Source organism: Macaca thibetana, chromosome 7, assembly GCF_024542745.1.
Source record: "Macaca thibetana thibetana isolate TM-01 chromosome 7, ASM2454274v1, whole genome shotgun sequence".
Taxonomy (NCBI): Eukaryota; Metazoa; Chordata; class Mammalia; order Primates; family Cercopithecidae; genus Macaca; species Macaca thibetana.
In genome coordinates this window covers 76632281-76650664 of record NC_065584.1, presented here as the reverse complement: position 1 = coordinate 76650664, position 18384 = coordinate 76632281, and the positions used below count along the sequence as shown (strand labels likewise).

At 39.3% G+C, this 18384-nt stretch overlaps 1 protein-coding gene and 1 non-coding gene across 8 annotated transcripts in view; one reads left to right on the top strand and one right to left on the bottom strand.

The window, feature by feature from the left end:
- HECTD1 (HECT domain E3 ubiquitin protein ligase 1) overlaps positions 1-18384 on the bottom strand; it is a 112684-nt gene that overhangs the window by 40599 nt on the left and 53701 nt on the right. For all 7 annotated transcript variants that reach the window (XM_050797822.1, XM_050797823.1, XM_050797828.1 and 4 more), the window contains 7 exons: positions 11619-11841; positions 10507-10770; positions 10332-10408; positions 5517-5651; positions 4822-4968; positions 2540-2634; positions 314-419 (listed from right to left, as the gene is read on the bottom strand). In XM_050797822.1, the coding sequence (XP_050653779.1) occupies positions 314-419; positions 2540-2634; positions 4822-4968; positions 5517-5651; positions 10332-10408; positions 10507-10770; positions 11619-11841 (1047 nt within the window). The remainder of the gene's footprint in view (positions 1-313; positions 420-2539; positions 2635-4821; positions 4969-5516; positions 5652-10331; positions 10409-10506; positions 10771-11618; positions 11842-18384) is intronic.
- LOC126960184 (U6 spliceosomal RNA) lies at positions 3650-3753 on the top strand. The gene has a single exon (XR_007727772.1). It is a non-coding gene; the product is annotated as a U6 spliceosomal RNA (small nuclear RNA).

Below are 18384 nucleotides of genomic sequence, written 5' to 3'. Positions count from 1 at the left end.
ATTGTAGAATAAGAGGAACCCTTTACTCAGCTTTTTCCACTGATATATCTTTTGCCACTTATGATCTATGAAATATAATTCTTTTAACAAATATTAAATGAATAAATGCATCATTTCCCAGTGATTTGATCAAACAAAACAGATTTCAAGTCATTAAGATCAATCGAATGGCATATAAGCTAAAATCTTTAAAGATTAAGTGAATCATTTTTATTTTAATCAGACGTGAAAGAAAATAATTTTTTTAAAGAAAAGTGTCACACTGTTCCTAGATGCATTCAGCAATACTAGCTACTACATTTTTTATGGTTACCTGGAGGTTATATGTGGATCCTGGTGTATCATACAAATGGAGAGGTAGGCGTTCAATAGATTCTAGTACAGCTATTAACTTTCGAATTAATGCAACTGCTGGTCGACTGTGAAGAAATAATTATTATTAAGAGCTTTTGTATAACTACTTGTAAATGTTCATGCAGAAAATATAGTAATCAACTTCACTATATACCCCTACTTTTTCATGACTACAAAGTTTAATTTTTGTATTAGATTATGTCTGAGTAGAGATACTCTCACAACTCAATTTCCTTCACTTAAGAATAAGGCCGGGCGCGGTGGCTCAAGCCTGTAATCCCAGCACTTTGGGTGGCCGAGGCGGGTGGATCACGAGGTCAGGAGATCGAGACTATCCTGGCTAACACGGTGAAACCCCGTCTCTACTAAAAATACAAAAAATTAGCCGGGCGTGGTAGCGGGCGCCTGTAGTCCCAGCTACTTGGGAGGCTGAGTCGGGAGAATGGCGTGAACCCAGGGGGCGGAGCTTGCAGTGAGCCGAGATCGCGCCACTGCACTCCAGCCTGGGAGACACAGTGAGACTCCGTCTCAAAAAAAAAAAAAAAAAAAAACAAGAATAAAACGTTTCATTTTTCGAATAAAAACTTAATTATATTTAAAGCAGACGTATGATTTATTTTTAAAGTTTAAATAATTTTATTTGATATTTGATAAATAAAAAAGAATATAAAGCAACAAAGTTTTGAAAAAATATTTGATGGCAAGGATATTACAACATATCCTTTCTCATTGTTAGACTGTAAATTGCGTTGACACTTCCAGAAAACAATGTGAAAATTTGAATCAAGAACTTTTAAAAATCATCTTGCAGAGCTGGGCAAGGTGGTATATGCTGGAGTCCCAGCTACAAGGAAAACTGAGAAAAGAGAATCACTTGAGCCCAGGAGTTTGAGGCTGTAGTGCAAAATTATGGCACCTGTAAATAGCCAGTGGACTCCAGCCTCAGCAACACAGCAAGACTCCATCTCTTAAAAAAAAAAAAAAAAAAAAAAAAATCTATAACCTTTAACACAGTATTACCACTTACGGAATTTACGTAAAAAGATGTTTCCATTGAGACTAGTATATTTGAGTATTAGTAATAGTTTTCAAAGAGCTAAAATGTTTAACATAGCAATACTTCAATACATTATTATACATCCATAAAGATATAATATGCATTCATTAAAAATGAAATTTGAAATTAACACAATTATCTGAATAAATTGTATAACTTATTTTAAAAGTGCAATCCCATTCAAATGTACACAGAATAATATAATGAACCTTCATCAACCCAGCTTTAGCAATTAGCTACTAATGGCCAATCTGTCACCTAGGCTGGAGTGCAGTGACGTGATCTCAGCTCACTGCAACCTCTGCCTCCAGGGTTCAAGGGATTCTCCTGCCTCAGCCTCCCGAGTAGCTGGGATTAAAGATGCCCACCACCAGGCCCAGCTAACTTTTTATTTTTAGTAGAGATCGTTTTTTACCATGTTGGCCAGGCTCGTCTCGAACTCCTGACCTCAAGTGATCCACCCACCTCAGCCTCCCACAGTCCTGGAATTACGGGTGTAAGACACCGTGCCTGGCCTCTCCTTCTTACATATTTTGAAAAAATACTAAAGAGCTTATCATTTCATCCAGAGATAGTCTTTGTACATAAATCTAACAAATTATTTTTTTAAAAAGTATTACACTTTAAAAAAGAGAAATTATCACTTAATTTATCAAACATTTCATCAGTGTTCAAATTTTCAACTATCTTAAACAGTCATGTAATTTAAACTAAGTGATCAGGCCAGGAACGGTGGTTCATGCCTATAATCCCAACACTTTGGGCAGCCAAGACAGGAGAAATGCTTGAACCCAGGAGGTTGAGGCTGCAGTAAGCTAAGATGACATCACTGCACTCCAGCCTGGGCAACAGACCAAAACCTTGTCTGAATTTACAAAATAATAATTATCATGAATAAGTAAACTAAGTGATCAGTGGCATGCATACCAGACATGTAATTTCAATGTTTCTTTTTATTCCATTAGATTAAAAACTTCAAAAATTTTCCTATTATACACGTATGTTACTTTTTTGTTAAATAAGAGTTTCTTTTGTGTGCATAAATGTTATACTAGACTTATTTTAAAGGAAGCATACCAACTGTGTAAACATTACTAACATCAAATTCAAAGAAATTTGGCGTTTTACCTTTCATCATCTTCATTTTCACTAAAGGCAGTTTTAAAAACATTTATTCTTTCTACCAGTTGACTACAATCTTGTTTCATATCCAAATCCATGCTCTAAAGAAAACAAAAAGTATAAAGTCTCAAAAAAAAATAATTTAAGGATCTTACTGAAATTTATCAAAAACTAAGAGACAAATGTTAACATATTGTTATACAATGATCACTACAATCTGAATAAAATCATTAATCATTTCATCTTTCAATTAAAATTATTTTTACTATGTGACTAGTAGGCCATGGCTAACATACAAAATTTTTTCCTTCTTCAATGTTATAATGTACTCAGCAATTATGCTGCAAAATCAGTGTTTCCCCAAGTATACAAGATGGTTTCAGATTATATTAATATAGGAATGAACATTTTCCATTTTAACAGTACTATTTAATAAGTAGTAGAAAAAAACTGGTACATCAAAACTATTTCATAGATTACTAAGTGATATAATGTGATATATCACTGTAATAAATGGGAATAAATGCAAATAGTAAAGTTTATGAAGGGACTATGGGACTCATTGAAGTTCAAGTGCAATTTTTTTTTTTTTTTTTTGGAGACACAGTCTCGCTCTGTCACCCAGGCTGGAGTACAGTCGTGCTATCTCGGCTCACTGCAACCTCACCTCCCAGGTTCAAGCAATTCTCCTGCCTCAGAATTACAGAAGAGTAGATGGGACTACAGGTGCATGCCAACATGCCTGGCTAAATTTTTTTCGTATTTTTAATAGAAACAGGGTTTCACCATGTTGGCCAGGCTGGTCTCGCACTCCTGACCTCAAGTGTTCTGCCCACCGCGGCCTCCCAGAGTACTAGGAATACAGGCATGAGCCACCGTGCCCAGCCTAAAGTAAATCTTAAAAGTGCACCAGCACATACAATGATTAAGATCAAGAAATCAACTCTGGCCAGGCACAGTGGCTCATACCTGTAATCCCAGCACGTTGGGAGGCCAAGGCAGGCAGATAGCTTGAGCCCAGCCTGGGCAACATGGTGAACACACAGATGCACATGCACAGGCAAGTGCACACACACACAGGCACACACACTAAAAACAATTAAAACTGAGTAGTCTGCGTTTCAGCAAGCAGTACGTGTACCAAAACTGAAATGATACAGAGATTAGTATGGCCCCTGCACAAGGATGACACACAAATTCGTGAAGCATTCCAAATTTTTTAAAATATAAATAATTAATTAAATAGAACTAAGTAGAACTGAAATGAAAATAATTCTTTCATTAAAATAAAGGAAAAAAGAGCCAGGTGTAATGGCTCACTTCTGTAATCCCAGCACTTGGGAGGCAAAGGCAGGCGGGTCACTTGAGGTCAGGAGTGCGAAATCAGCCTGGCCAACATGACAAAACCTCGTCTCTACTAAAAATACAAAAGTTAGCCGGGCAAGGTGGCAGGCGCCTATAATCCCAGTTACTCAGGAGGCTAAGGCAGGAGAATCACTTGAGCCCAGGAAACAGAGGCTGCAGTGAGTCAGGACTGCACCACTGCACTCCAGCCTGGGTGACAAAGCGAGACTCTGTCTCAAAAATAAGTAAATATATAAACAAAGGAAAAAAGTTTTACCACAATAAAGAGGCATTCTTAAATCAAAAAAAATATAAGGTTATTAGCAAATATTTATCAAATTTTCACATAAACTTCCTACACTGTCTTTTTTTTTTTTTTCCTTTTAACTCATCTGTATTTGTTACAACTTTAAGCAGAATGTGACTCCAGCACTACATTTCCATCCACAAGACTGGGTCTGAGTTATTTTTGAATAGCTTTATGATATGCTTAGGTAGGCTTACAACTTTGCTCCTCCAAACAATACTTTTCTTTGGAAAACAGGCCCTGTGGAGAGTTCCTTCCATCATAAACTTCCTAAACTTTCACTGTTCATACATTATGTATATAACTTGAGTACTTAAGGTCTACAGACATATTCTATTTTATATAACTTAGGTAAAAATCAGAGCAGTGAATAATAAATCTTAGGCTTCAGTGTTTTTAGTCAACAAAACCTTTAGCAAATTATAACTGGCAACTTAGAAATCAAAATAAACCATTATCTAATTCATTTGGCTCAAACTAACGATAAAACTTAAAGGTTGAAGAAATTAGAAATATTAACATCATTCAGCTTTTAAATATTTCTTGACAAAACAAACTAAAAACTACTCTACCAAAGGAGTAACTACAAATAATTTTTACAACTATATTTTTCTTCTTTACTACTTGATAAACTTACATTGTTTAACACAGTAAGAAGTGCCTGTACCAAGCCACTGCTACACATTTCATATGGTGAAATTGTGTTTTCATCCTTCAAAAGTACAATTAGGTTTTCTAAAGCTGTCTTCATTAAATCTCTCCAAGTGTTCTCACTCTCAATACACTAAAATAAAAAAAAAATTCATGAAGACAACCAAAAACATAAACATAGCTCTTAAAATAACTTATCAGAATACCAATTATCATGACAATAATTTAGATATTAAGCAAAATTAAAAGTTAAAATGATTAACACAAATTATGTCTACCAGAGGTCAGCAAACATTTTTGTAAAGGGCCCAGTGCAAATATTTTAGGCTTTGCAGGCCATATAGTCTACGTCACAACTATTCAACCATGCCCTTGTAGCACCAAAGTAGTTGTAGACAATATGTAAATGAATAAGCATGGCTACGTGTCATAAATTATATGGATACTGAAATCTGATTTTCATGTGTCTTGAAATTCTCCTTCTGGTTTGTTTTCAATCATTTAAAAGTATAAAAACCATTCTTACCTCATGCAGTCATACGCAAATGGGGAGCAGGCCAGATTTGGCTCCTGGGCCATAATGTGCTGACCCCCTACTCAATACCCATGACATAAAGGATAGAGGGGAAGACATCAAACTAAAACTCACTACACATCATCAAAATCTAGAGGTTGACATACTTGTCTATTTGTATGAAGCTCCCAAGATGACTCTAACTGAGTTGCTATGTTTCTGAGTGTTACCACTACTCCACGAGGCATGCTTTCAACAGCTTTAAAGTGGTCATCGTATAAATCTCGAGCCATAGTTCGTACCTACCAAAATAAGCATAACAAATGTGAATTTTTACTACAATTAATAATTTTACCAAATCTTCACTTTTATAGACACTCATATTTACTTATTTCACCATAAAAAGGTATGTACTGTCATTTGGGCAAATGAGCTCTTGAAGTTACAGTTATTTAAGAAAACAACCTATGTTCTGGGTCTGATGAAATTTAGTACATGATATTATTCACAAATCATATGCTTAAGTAATGTAAATTTAGGATTCACCTAATGCCATTTTAATCCCAAACAAACCAGCATAACTCTAATGCAACAGAAAAAACCTATTGCTGTAAACTACTTAATAATACTTTCTATTCTAATTTGGTATGCCCTTCAGAATTAAAAGATGGCAATCATGGATATCAGACGACTTTGAAGAAACTATCTCTTTATAAAACAGTATTAATTAATACTGGTGTGGTGGCTCATGCTTGTAATCCTAGCACTTTGAGAGGCGGAGGCAGGCAGATCACTTGAGGTCAGTCAGGAGTTCAAGACCAGCCTGGCCAACATGGTAAAACCTCGTCTCTACTAAAAATTAAAAATAAAATTAGCTGGGCATGGTTGTGCATGCCTATAGTCCCAGCTACTCAGGAGGCTGAGGTGGGACAATCACTTGAACCCGGGAGGTGGAGGCTGCAGTGAGCCAAGATTGTGCCACTGCAGCCTGGGTGACAGAGCAAGACTTTGCTTCAAAAAATAAAAAATAAATAAAAATTAGTTAAAATTATTTTTGCCTAAAATATTTTGATGCATACTTGTTTATATATGCAAAAGGACAGCCACCTACTCACTGAGTTGCTACTGATTTTAAATCAAGAAAGTGAAGCAATAATTTTTAAATTTTTTTTTTTTTTTTTTTTTTTTTTTTGAGACGGAGTCTTGCTCTGTGGCCCAGGCTGGAGTGCAGTGGCCAGATCTCAGCTCACTGCAAGCTCTGCCTCCCGGGTTCAGGCCATTCTCCTGCCTCAGCCTCCCGAGTAGCTGGGACTACAGGTGCCCGCCACCTCGCCCGGCTAGTTTTTTGTATTTTTTAGTAGAGACAGGGTTTCACCGTGTTAGCCAGGATGGTCTCGATCTCCTGACCTCGTGATCCACCCATTTCGGCCTCCCAAAGTGCTGGGATTACAGGCTTGAGCCACCGCGCCCGGCCAATTTAAAAAAATTTTTTTTTTTTTTTTTTTTTTGAGACGGAGTCTCACGCTGTTGCCCAGGCTGGAGTGCAGTGGCGCGATCTCGGCTCACTGCAAGCTCCGCCTCCTGGGTTCACGCCATTCTCCTGCCTCAGCCTCCTGAGTAGCTAGGACTACAGGCGCCCGCCACCGCGCCTGGCTAATTTTTTGTATTTTTAGTAGAGACGGGGTTTCACTGTGGTCTCGATCTCCTGACCTTGTGATCCGCCCGCCTCGGCCTCCCAAAGTGCTGGGATTACAGGCTTGAGCCACCGCGCCCGGCCTAAAATTTTTATCTTATAATTTCAACTTTTAGATTCGGGGGTACATGTGCAGGTTACATGGGTATATTGTGATGTTAAGGTTTGCAATACAAATGATCTCAACACCCAGGTAGTGAGCATAGTACCCAAGTTTTGGAACTCTTGCCACCCTCACTCCACACCCTCCATAATTTTTATTTTTTTAATGAGAATACAAGATTGAGACAATGTTCTCATTGAATTTTTTTAGTTTGTGTTACAAAATTTCAGTCCCCTGTAGTCTAGATTTGGTTGGTTAATAATGACATATTAGGTATACCAAAAAGCTCTTGAGATAGGTAATTTATAGTCAGATTATTCAATGATTCCATGCTTGCAAATATGAGTATTCATTAAAATTTGTAACCTCAAAATCAATCATTTCAGAGCTTTCACATTCATTCACGGACATGCACAGTGCAGCAATAAATTTACGGTGCCCGATATGCACGTTCCCAGCAGAATTCAAAAAGGTGACAATCTTTCTTGCTTCGGGTCTCATACTATAAACAAGTGCCCTACTCCCAATCTACTTAGCATCACACTTATCAAATTTTGGGGCTTTTTCTTCCTGATTTCATTGTTTAAAATGGCCCCCAAACACAGTACTTAAGTGCTATCCAGTGTTTCTAAGCACAAGAAGACTGTGATGTACCTTACAAGGGGAAAAGAGAAAAAAAGTGTGTGCTAACATACGCTTTGTTCAAGCATAACAGTGCTGTTGGCCAGTTCAATACTAACAAATCAACAATACGTATCAGGCTGGGTGCAGTGGCTCAGGCTTGTAATCCCAGCACTTTGGGAGACCGAGGCGGGCAGATCACTTGAGGTAGGAGTTCGAGACCAGCCTGGCCAACATGGTGAAACCCCGTCTCTACTAAAAATGCAAAAATGAGCCGGGCATGGTGGCGCGCACCTGTAGTCCCAGGTATTTGGGAGGCTGAGGCAGGAGAATTGGTTGAACCTGGAAGGTGGAGGTTGCAGTGAGTCAAGACTGTGCCACTGTACTCCAACATAGGAAACAGAGTGAGACTCTGTCTCAAAAAACAAAAAACAATACGGAGCAAATAAGGTGTCTTTAATCGAAAACATTTAAAAAAAGGTGACAAAAATGTTGTCACAACAGGCTCTAGGCCTAGAAGAAATCTAACCCAGTATTTCTCCTACAAGCAATGGTTCAATATTCACAACAACTTTATAAAATGTAACTACTGTTGGCTGGACATGGCAGCTCATGCCTGTAATCCCAGTACTTTGGGAGTCTGAGGCGGGTGGATCACTTGAGGTCAGGAGATGGAGACCATCCTGGCTAACACAGTGAAACCCTGTCTCTACTAAAAATATAAAAAATTAGCCGGGTACGGTGGCATGTGCTTGTAGTCCCAGCTACTCGGGAGGCTAAGGCAGGAGAATCGTTTGAACCTGGGGAGGCGGAGGTTGTAGTGAGCCGAGATCGCACCACTGCACTCCAGCCGGGGTGACAGAGTGAGAATCCATCTCAAAAAAAAATAAAAATAAACAAAAAAGCTATGTTCTTTCCAAAGTGTGGCACCTGAAATATCTTTGGGATAACCTAGCGTATTCAAACAGGAAATAAAGACATGAACATCTTTATATAAAACATCTGCTTCAAATAAAAACCACTATTACAGGACAGGTTCAGTGGCTCATGCCTGTAATCCCAGCACCTTGGGAGGCTGAGGCAGGTAGATCACCTGAGGTCAGGAGTTTGAGACCAGCCTGGTCAACATGGTGAAACTCCATCTCTACTAAAAATACAAAAAATTAGCTGGGCATGGTGGTGGGCACCTGTAATCCCAGCTACTCAGGAGGTTAAGGCAGGAGAATAGCTCGAACCCGGGAAGCAGAGGTTGCACTGAGCCGAGATTGCACCATTGCACCACAGTCTGGGCATCAAGAGCGAAACCAAGTCTCAAAAAAAAAACATTATTACAAGGGTTTCGCTAAGTTTCTTTAAAAAAAAAAAAAGAAAAAGAAACACCATTATTACAATTTCTCTGGTCAAAGCCATAAAAAACACAAGAACTCTCCCCTAATCCCAATCACGTACAAGCATTCTTTGCATACTGTATTTAAAAACTATCTTAGAACCAGGCATAGGACCTGTAGTCCCAGCTACTTGAGAGGCTGAGGCAGGAGGATGACTTGCACTCAGGTGTTTTAGACCAGCCTAGGCAACACAGAGAGACTCTGTTTCAAAACAAAACAAATAAAAAACAAATCCTATTTTATATTACCATTACAGGTAAAATAAACATGCTAGTCACCAGAAAATGTTGAATCTAACTATGAGATTAACATGGAAATATACTGGCCATATTTGAAAATAACAATGCAAACCTGATGAAAGCATTAAAAGATTAGTCAATTACGCATCTGCTACAGTATCTTCTTGAAGTAATAATTTCAGCTGCCATAGCCATTAAATTAAGCATCAAAATAATCTGAATTTAGAACCAGGCAGTTAAGTTGCTGTATCACAAGGTATTAACCCAGACTGTAAAATACAATAGTCATTTTCAATCCCACTATAACACTAAAAATATTAATATCATTAATAATTTCAGGCCGGACGTGGTGGCTCACGCCTGTAATCCCAGCACTTTGGGAGGCCGAGGCAGGCCGATCACGAGGTCAGGAGATTGAGACCATCCTGGCTAACATAGTGAAAATCTGTCTTTACAAAAAATTAGCCGGTGTGGCGGCGGGTGCCTGTAGTCCCAGCTACTCAGGAGGCTGAGACAGGAGAATGGCATGAATCTGGGAGACGGAGGGTGCAGTGAGCCAAGATCACGCCACTGCACTCCAGCCTGGGCAATACAGCGAGACTCAGTCTCAAAAAAAAAAAAAGAAAGGAAAGAAAAGAAAAGAAAAGAAAAAATTTCAATGAGTTAAATTTTGTATGCAATTAATAAGTAATTCACATTTTGTTTCATACTAATATCCATTTTGATTCTGTTTTAATGTTGGTATTTAGTACAGGTATAAAAATAATATGTAAATAAATATTTAAGAAAATGAACACTGAAAACAGGAAAACTAAAATACGTTATATTAGGGTTGCTTATGTTCTATGGCTCAATTTTTTTCAATGCTTATACTTAACCACTGAAAATTTACAACATCAGTATAAAAGACAAGAATAAAGCACATCCAACAGATATACCTTTTGCTTTGTTTTTTCTAACTTAGATTTCAGTTTTCTGCCTCTTTTGCCAGTCCAGCCAGTCACAAATTCTGAACCTTGGGGGGAAAAAAAGAACATTCATAGAGCATACTTTATTACAATTTAACATATTCATTTATTTTTACCTACTAACCTTACATATCTACATACTTACCCAGGGAAGTTTCTGCAGTAAATGAATGTTTGGTTCCTCTATTAGATTCAAATACAAAACCAGGTAAATCTTCTTTCAATATTGTAGCTTGCTGACCATCTGAATTATGAATAGCAATTTCTCCTTCTTTCAAACATGTCAGTGACCAATTTCCTACAGTAAGTTTAGTGGGTCCTGGTGCTGACAGTATAGGTTGACTTGAAGTAGATGGCTTTACTTGGCCTCGAGCTCTTTGTAACTTCTCTAAGAATTCACTTCGGCTTTCTATGAAGACAAAATACTTGTTTTAAAAATCTTATTTCTTTCAAATATAACATGTATTTTCTCTTAAAAAAAAAGACCTATTAAAATATAAATTTTAAACAATAAAACTAAATTAGAAACTGGAAATATTAGCCAGGCATGGTGGTACACATCTGTAGTCCCAGCTACTTGGGAAGCTAAGGCGAGATGATCACTTGAACTCATGAGTTTGAGGTTGCGATGAGCTATGATCACACCACCACTCTCTAGCCTGGGAAACAGAGTAAGACACTGTCTCCCCCCGCCCCCAAAAAAGGAGCTATATTTGTAAAGATATTTTTTAAAAAGTAGATATAGTGTTGTTCCTTGTCCCATGCAGTAAAAAGACATTTATGAAACATTTTCATGGTATAATAATTTTTCTCTACTGATACAAAAAAATGGATATTAAAAAATAAAGAAACAAATATTTTTTTTAAATACCATGACGGGCTGGGCGCAGTGGCTCACACCTGTAACTCCAGCACTTCGGGAGGCTGAGGCAGGTGGATTACCTGAGGTCAGGAGTTCGAGACTAGCCTGACCAACAAGGTGAAATCCCATCTCTACTAATAATACAAAAATTAGCCAGGCGTGGTGGCAGGTGCCTGTAGTCCCAGCTACTTGGGAAGATGAGACAGGAGAATTGCCTGAACCCGGGAGGTGGAGGTTTCAGTGAGCCGAGATCGCACCACTGTACTCCAGCCTGGGTGACGGAGTGAGACTCAATCTCAAAAAATTAAATAAAATACCATGACAATGGTAGCAAAAATATGAGGAAAAAAAACTGTAGAAACTGGGAAAATATTTTAATTGAAACAAAATATTACCTGAACTGTCAGATCCACCTTCAGGACTACCACTTGAATACATGGTGGCAAGTTTTCCATCCAAGATAAATCTGAACCATCCATTACTGCCATTAGATAATTCCAAGGCTGCTGCATCACTCCAAATATACAAGCAGTCTCTTCCCCTAATGATTGACCAGTCTCTCCAATGATATGGTTTACCTTGCTGCAATTCTTTAGCATCTTCCTGTGGTTCATCTTCCTAAATGTGTAGAATTATTCAATTAAACATGGGAAATAATTTCAATTTCAAATATTTATACGTATTTTAAAAACAAGAATCTAATTTCAAATTTAAATGTTCTGAACATAATACTCAATTGCGTGTAGTTTAATTTTTTTTTTTTCCTTTTAGAAACATAGTCTCACTCTGTCACCCAGGCTGGAGTGCAGTAGTGTCATCATAGCTTACAGAAGCCTCTAACTCCTGGCCTCAGGCAATCTTCCCACCTCAACCTCCAAAGTAGCTGGGATTACAAGTCCAAGCCACAGTACCTGGCTCTCAATTCTAATTAATTACCTATAACTAAATCTTACAAATAAGTGTTAAAAATATCAAGAAATTCATGTAATTAATGACCTACATTATATCGTGTCCAGGTGTAGTGGGGTAAAGACTAATGGATTAGAGCACTACAAACAAGATAATAACCTAAAACCTTGCTGAACTCACTACATCTCTGGGTCTATTTGTAAAAAATGATGATTTAGAGAGGCTCAATGGTATCCAAACTGAAGTGTATAACAGAATCACCAAAGAAGCTTTTTAAAGATAAATTTTGGCTGAGAGTGATGGCTCAAGCCTGTTACCTCAACACTTTTGGAGGCCAAGGCAGGAGGACTGCTTAGGCCAGGAGTTCAAGATCAGCCTGGGCAACGTACTGAGTCTGTCTCCACAAAAAAAATTTTAAAATTAGCTGAGGGTGGCAGTGCGCACCTGTAGCTCTAGATACTAGAGAAGTGGAAGCAGGAAGACTGCTTGGGCCCTGGAATGTGAGGTTATAGTGAAGGATTGTGCCACAGAACTCCAGCCTGGGTGACAGACTGGGGCTCTGTCTCTATTATCTATATCTATCTAGCTAGCTAGCTAATAGAGACACTGTCTATTATCTCTATATAGATAATAGAGACAGTGTCTCTCTCTATAAATATATTACATATATTTATAATTTATATGTTATAATATATACTATTTATTATAAGTAAATAAAATTCATTCATTCATTCCAAGGCCCCACTTTTAGCCAAGTGAATCAAATATACTCGTTCCCATGATCATACAAGTATTTTAGCTACAGCTTTTTTTTTTCCCCCACTCTGTCACCCAGGCTGGAATACAGTGGCGCAATCTCCACTCAATGCAAGCTCCGCCTCCCTGGTTCACGCCATTCTCCTGCCTCAGCCTCCCAAGTAGCTGGGACTACAGGAGCCCACAACCACACCTGGCTAATTGTTTGTATTTTTAGTAGAGACAGGGTTTCACGGTATTAGCCAGGATGGTCTCGATCTCCTGACCTCATGATCCGGCCGCCTCAGCCTCCCAAAATGCTGGGATTAGGCATGAGTCACCGTGCCCAACTGAGCATGTTTTTTTAAAAAAACAATCTATAAACATTTTGTAGCTCAGCCTGTGTTCCTAAAACTTTCTTTGGACATATTTAAAAATTGAAAATATTCACATAAAAAAAATTATTAAATTCTCTAAATACATCCATTACAACCAACTAAAATATAGATAAGATACATGAAAAATGTGTTTTCAAACACTAAACAACAGTCAATGCAAGACTATGATCCTTAAGAAAATGAAAGCAAACAAAGTAGAGACCATTTGCTGGCTGAGCTCATGAGGAAGGGGAACACAGATCCTAGCAGTACAAGTTAAGAAAACACAGATCAGAGTTTGAGGAGTTTAAGGCAACTGGAATATGTGGAGGCTGAGTTCACTATTAGGGAACTAAAGAGAAAAAGCCTTTCCAGAAATCTGCAAAGTAGTTTCCACTGAGCACTACAGTCATATACAGGGTGATACTCCATAAGATTGGGCAAAGAACAACTGGAAAGTTGTAAGAGATCATACAAGCGGCCAGACATTTGCATTCCAAACAGCCAGAGTAGAAAATCCTCATGGATCACCAGGATATTCAGTGAATTCAGAGAAATCACAAATTCAGGATCACAGGGGTGAACTTCCCTAGAGTAAAAGCTATTCTGCCACCATGCAATGACAATTTTGTATTCTTTGTAGAGACAGGGTTTTGCCATGTTACCTAGGCTAACCTTGAACTCGTGGGCTCGAGCAACCTGTCCGCCTCAGCCTCCCAAAGTGCTGGAATTACAGGCGTGAGCCAAGGTACCTGGCCAAAGCCCAATATTCCTTACGAAAGACCACAAAGCCCAAAGCTCAGTATCATAACATTTACAATATCCAGTAGCAAATCAAAAATTACTAGACAAAGAATCACAGTGTTTGGAAGGCCAAAGCGGGAGGATAACTTGAGGCCAAAAACCAACCTAGCCTTGGCAACATAGTGAGACCCTCATCTCTACAAAAATAAAATAAATATTTTTTTAATTAAAAAAAAAAAAAGAGGCGAGGTGCTGTGGATCACTTTGAGGTCAAGAGTTCAAGACCAGCCTGGCTAACAATAGTGAAACCTTGTCTCTACGAAAAATACAAAAATTAGTTGAGCATGGTGGTGTGCACCTATAATTCCGGCCACTTGGGAGGCTGAGGCAGGAGAATTGCTTGAACACGGGAGGCGGAGGTTGCAATGAGCCAAGATCGCGCCACTGCACTCCCGCCTGGGTGACAGAGCAAGACCCTGTCTCAAAAAAGAAAAATTTAAAAAGAAGGCCAAATAAAGACATTTTCAGATAAATACAATCTGAGAGAATTATCTGGCTTCCCTTTTCTCTTTTTTTTTTTTTTAATAAAAATAGAGATCGGGTTGGCCGGGCATGTGGCTCGGGCCTGTAATCCCAGCACTTTGGGAGGCCAAAGTGGGCAGATCACGAGGTCAGGAGATGGAGACCATCCTGGCTAATATGGTAAAACCCTGTCTCTACTAAAAATACAAAAAATCAGCCAGGCATTATGGCAGTCCCAGCTACTCGGGAGGCTGAGGAAGAAGAATGGCATGAACCCGGGAGGCGGAGCTTGCAGTGAGCCAAGACTCGGTCTCAAAAAAAAAAAAAAAAAAAAACAGACACAGAGTCTCACAATTTTGCCCAGACTGGTCTCAAACTCCTGGGCTCAAGCAATTCTCCCACCTGAGCCTCCCCAAAGTCCTGGGATTACAGGCATGAGCCATCGTGTCCAGCCGACCATTTCAATGTATTTTGAAGAGCAAAAGTGTGTGATGATGAAGTACAACTTAGCAATTATGTGTTCTTTTACAGTATAACCATTTGAAGTTTCATTTTTGAAATCTTTCCCAAGCCCAAGGTCACTAAGATTTCTCTTTTTCTCTAGAAGTTTCATAATTTTAGTGTATACATTTTAGTCTATGGTTCATTTTGTTAATTTTTGTATATGGGACCCTTACCATGTATATATACAATGTATATATATAATGCTATATATACACATGGTAAGGGTTGAGACTGAGGCAGATTCAATCTCAAAAAACAAAACAAAAGAAAAAGAAAAATGATACTATATATATATTTTATATATATACGGTAAGGGTTGAAGTTCAATTTGTTTTGCATATGCTATTGACCTGTTCATTTTCTGAAAAGATCATCCTTTCTTGATTGTCTTAGCACTTTTGTTGAAAACTGATTGACCATATGTGTACTGGGTCATTAATCTATCTTTACACTATTGTCACACTTCCTTGATTACTGAAGTTTTATAAAAACTTGAAATCTGTTGATGTATATCCTTCCATGCTGCTCCTTTTCCAGGTTGCTTTGGCTATTGCATTTATATGTAAATGTTAGAATATTTGCATTTATATATAAATGTTAGACCCTCCTTGTTTTCTTTTTTTTTTGAGATGGAGTTTCGTTCTGTCAACCAGACTGGAATGCAATGGCACGATCTCGGCTCACTGCAACCTCTGTCTCCCAGGTTCAAGCAGTTCTCCTGCCTCAGCCTCCAAAGTAGCTGGGATTACAGGTGCGTGCCACCACGCCCAGCTAATTTTTTTTTTTTTTTTTTAAGACAGAGTCTTGCTCTGTTGCCCAGGCTGGAGTGCAGTGGTGCGATCTCAGCTCAGTGCAACCTCCACCTCCCAGTTCAAGTGATTCTCCTGCCTCAACTTCCCGAGTAGCTGGGACTACAGGCAAGTGCCACCATGCCTGGCTAATTTTTTTTTTTTTTTTTTTTTGAGAGGGAGTCTCACGCTGTCACCCAGGCTGGAGTGCAGTGGCCGGATCTCAGCTCACTGCAAGCTCCGCCTCCCGGGTTTGCGCCATTCTCCTGCCTCAGCCTCCCGAGTAGCTGGGACTACAGGCGCCCGCCACCTCGCCGGCTATTTTTTTGTATTTTTTAGTAGAGACGGGGTTTCACTGTGTTAGCCAGGATGGTCTCGATCTCCTGACCTCGTGATCCGCCCGTCTGGGCCTCCCAAAGTGCTGGGATTACAGGCTTGAGACACCGCGCCCGGCCGCCTGGCTAATTTTTGTATTTTTTGTAGAGACAGGGTTTCACCATGTTGGCCAGGTTGGTTTCGAACTTCTGACGTCAGGTGATCTCCCTGCCTCGGCCTCCCACAAGTGCTGGGATTACACTCGTGAGCCACTGTACTCAGCCTAGAATCTCCTTGTTAATTTCTACAAAAAGACTGCTGGGATCTTGGTTGGGATTTCTGTAACCTATTTCTTGAGAGGAAGAGCTCCAGAGAATAAACTCAGATGATATTTTTGTTTTTCCTTAAATCCCCCAGTAATTCTGACAATTAACCAGATCTGGGTAACACATACACATTCTCTTTTCACCACCCTCGGAATTCTACAATTATAACTCATACGCCACCATTTTTTTCAAAAATATTACTACCTTGTTACTAATATACAATAAGAATTCACTAAATATTAGAAATAAATCTTGCTGGGAATCACTAGAGATGGAAAAGGTATATTTAAATTTGCAGTCTAAGGCAAGAGTTACCAATGAATACAGAAATGGGTCGGTTAAGTTTACCGAGAAACAGCATATTTACAGAGTCTGGAATTATGTCCCTACAAATTACTTACTACAAGGAAAAAGAGGCCAAGTGCAGTGGCTCATGCCTGTAATACCAACAGTTTGGGAGGCCAAGGCGGGGGGATCACCTAGGTCAGAAGTTTGAGACTGGCCTGGCTAATATGGTGAAACCCTGCCTCTACTAAAAATACAAAAATTAGCTGGGTGTGGTGGTACGTGCCTGTAATCCCAGCTACTCTGGAGGCTGAGGCATGAGAATCACTTTAACCCATAAGGTGGAGGTTGCAGTGAGCCGAGATCATGCCATTGTACTCCAGCCTGGGCAACACAGCAAGATCCCAACAAAAAAACAAAAGGAAAAAGAGCAACTTTATAGTAGAGAAACCTGGAAGAGAAAAAACTTAAACAAGTGATCCAAGTTATCATAACCAACAGGGCAAACAGACACGAGTGTGCCTCCAAGAAGGAACATTATGCACCTAGAACAGCATAGTATCTCCTCTATAGGACTTCTGCTAAAACACATAAGCTGAATTAAATCACAAAGAAACATGACATAAAGTTAGATTCTTTGTTCAAATTAACTGTTCTATTCTCTTCATAAACACCAAAGCTATGAAAATAAAAGAAAGGGGGACAGACTGTTATAGGTTCTCAGGACAAACTGTCGCAGGTCCTCAGGAATATGATAAGCAACGTAATGTGTGCTCCTGGATTTCATTGTGGACCAGAAAAAAAAATTACTACAAAGGCCATTAAAGACAATGGCAAAATCTGAATATGGTCTCCAGAGAAAATATTAGTGTTACATAAATATTAAATTTTCTGATTAGTACAATTTTGATAATGATACTACAACTATGTCCTGGTTTTTTGGTGAAATATTTAGGTTAAAAGGGAAAACTTTGTATTCAGCTTACCATCTTTTTTTTTTAAGATGGAGTCTCAGGCCGGGCACGGTGGCTCACGCCTGTAATCCCAGCACTTTGGGAGGCTGAGATGGGCAGATCACAAGGTCAGGAGATCAAGACCATCCTGGCTAGCACAGCAAAACCCTGTGTCTACTAAAAATACAAAAAATTAGCCGGGTGTGGTGGCAGGCGCCTGTAGTCCCAGCTACTCGGGAGGCTGAGACAGGAGAAAGGCGTAAACCCAGAAGGCGGAGCTTGCAGTGAGCCAAACTCATGCCACTGCACTCAGCCTGGGCGACAGTGCAAGGCTCCGTCTGGGGAAAAAAAAAAAAAGATGGAGTCTCACTCTGTCGCCTAGGCGGGGGTACAGTGGTACGATCTCAGCTCACTGCAACCTCCGCCTCCCAGGTTCAAGCAATTCTCCTGCCTCAGCCTCCCGAGTAGCTGGGACTACAGGCACATGCCACCACGCCGGGCTAATTTTTTCTGTATTTTTAGTGGAGACGGGGTTTCAACATATTGGTCAAGCTGGTCTTGAACTCCTGACCTCGTGATCCACCCGCCTTGGCCTACCAAAGTGCTGGAATGACAGGCGTCAGCCATCATACCCGGCCACCATCAAATATTTTTTAAAAGTACACATGGACAGGCACTGTGGCTTACACTTGTAATCCCAGCA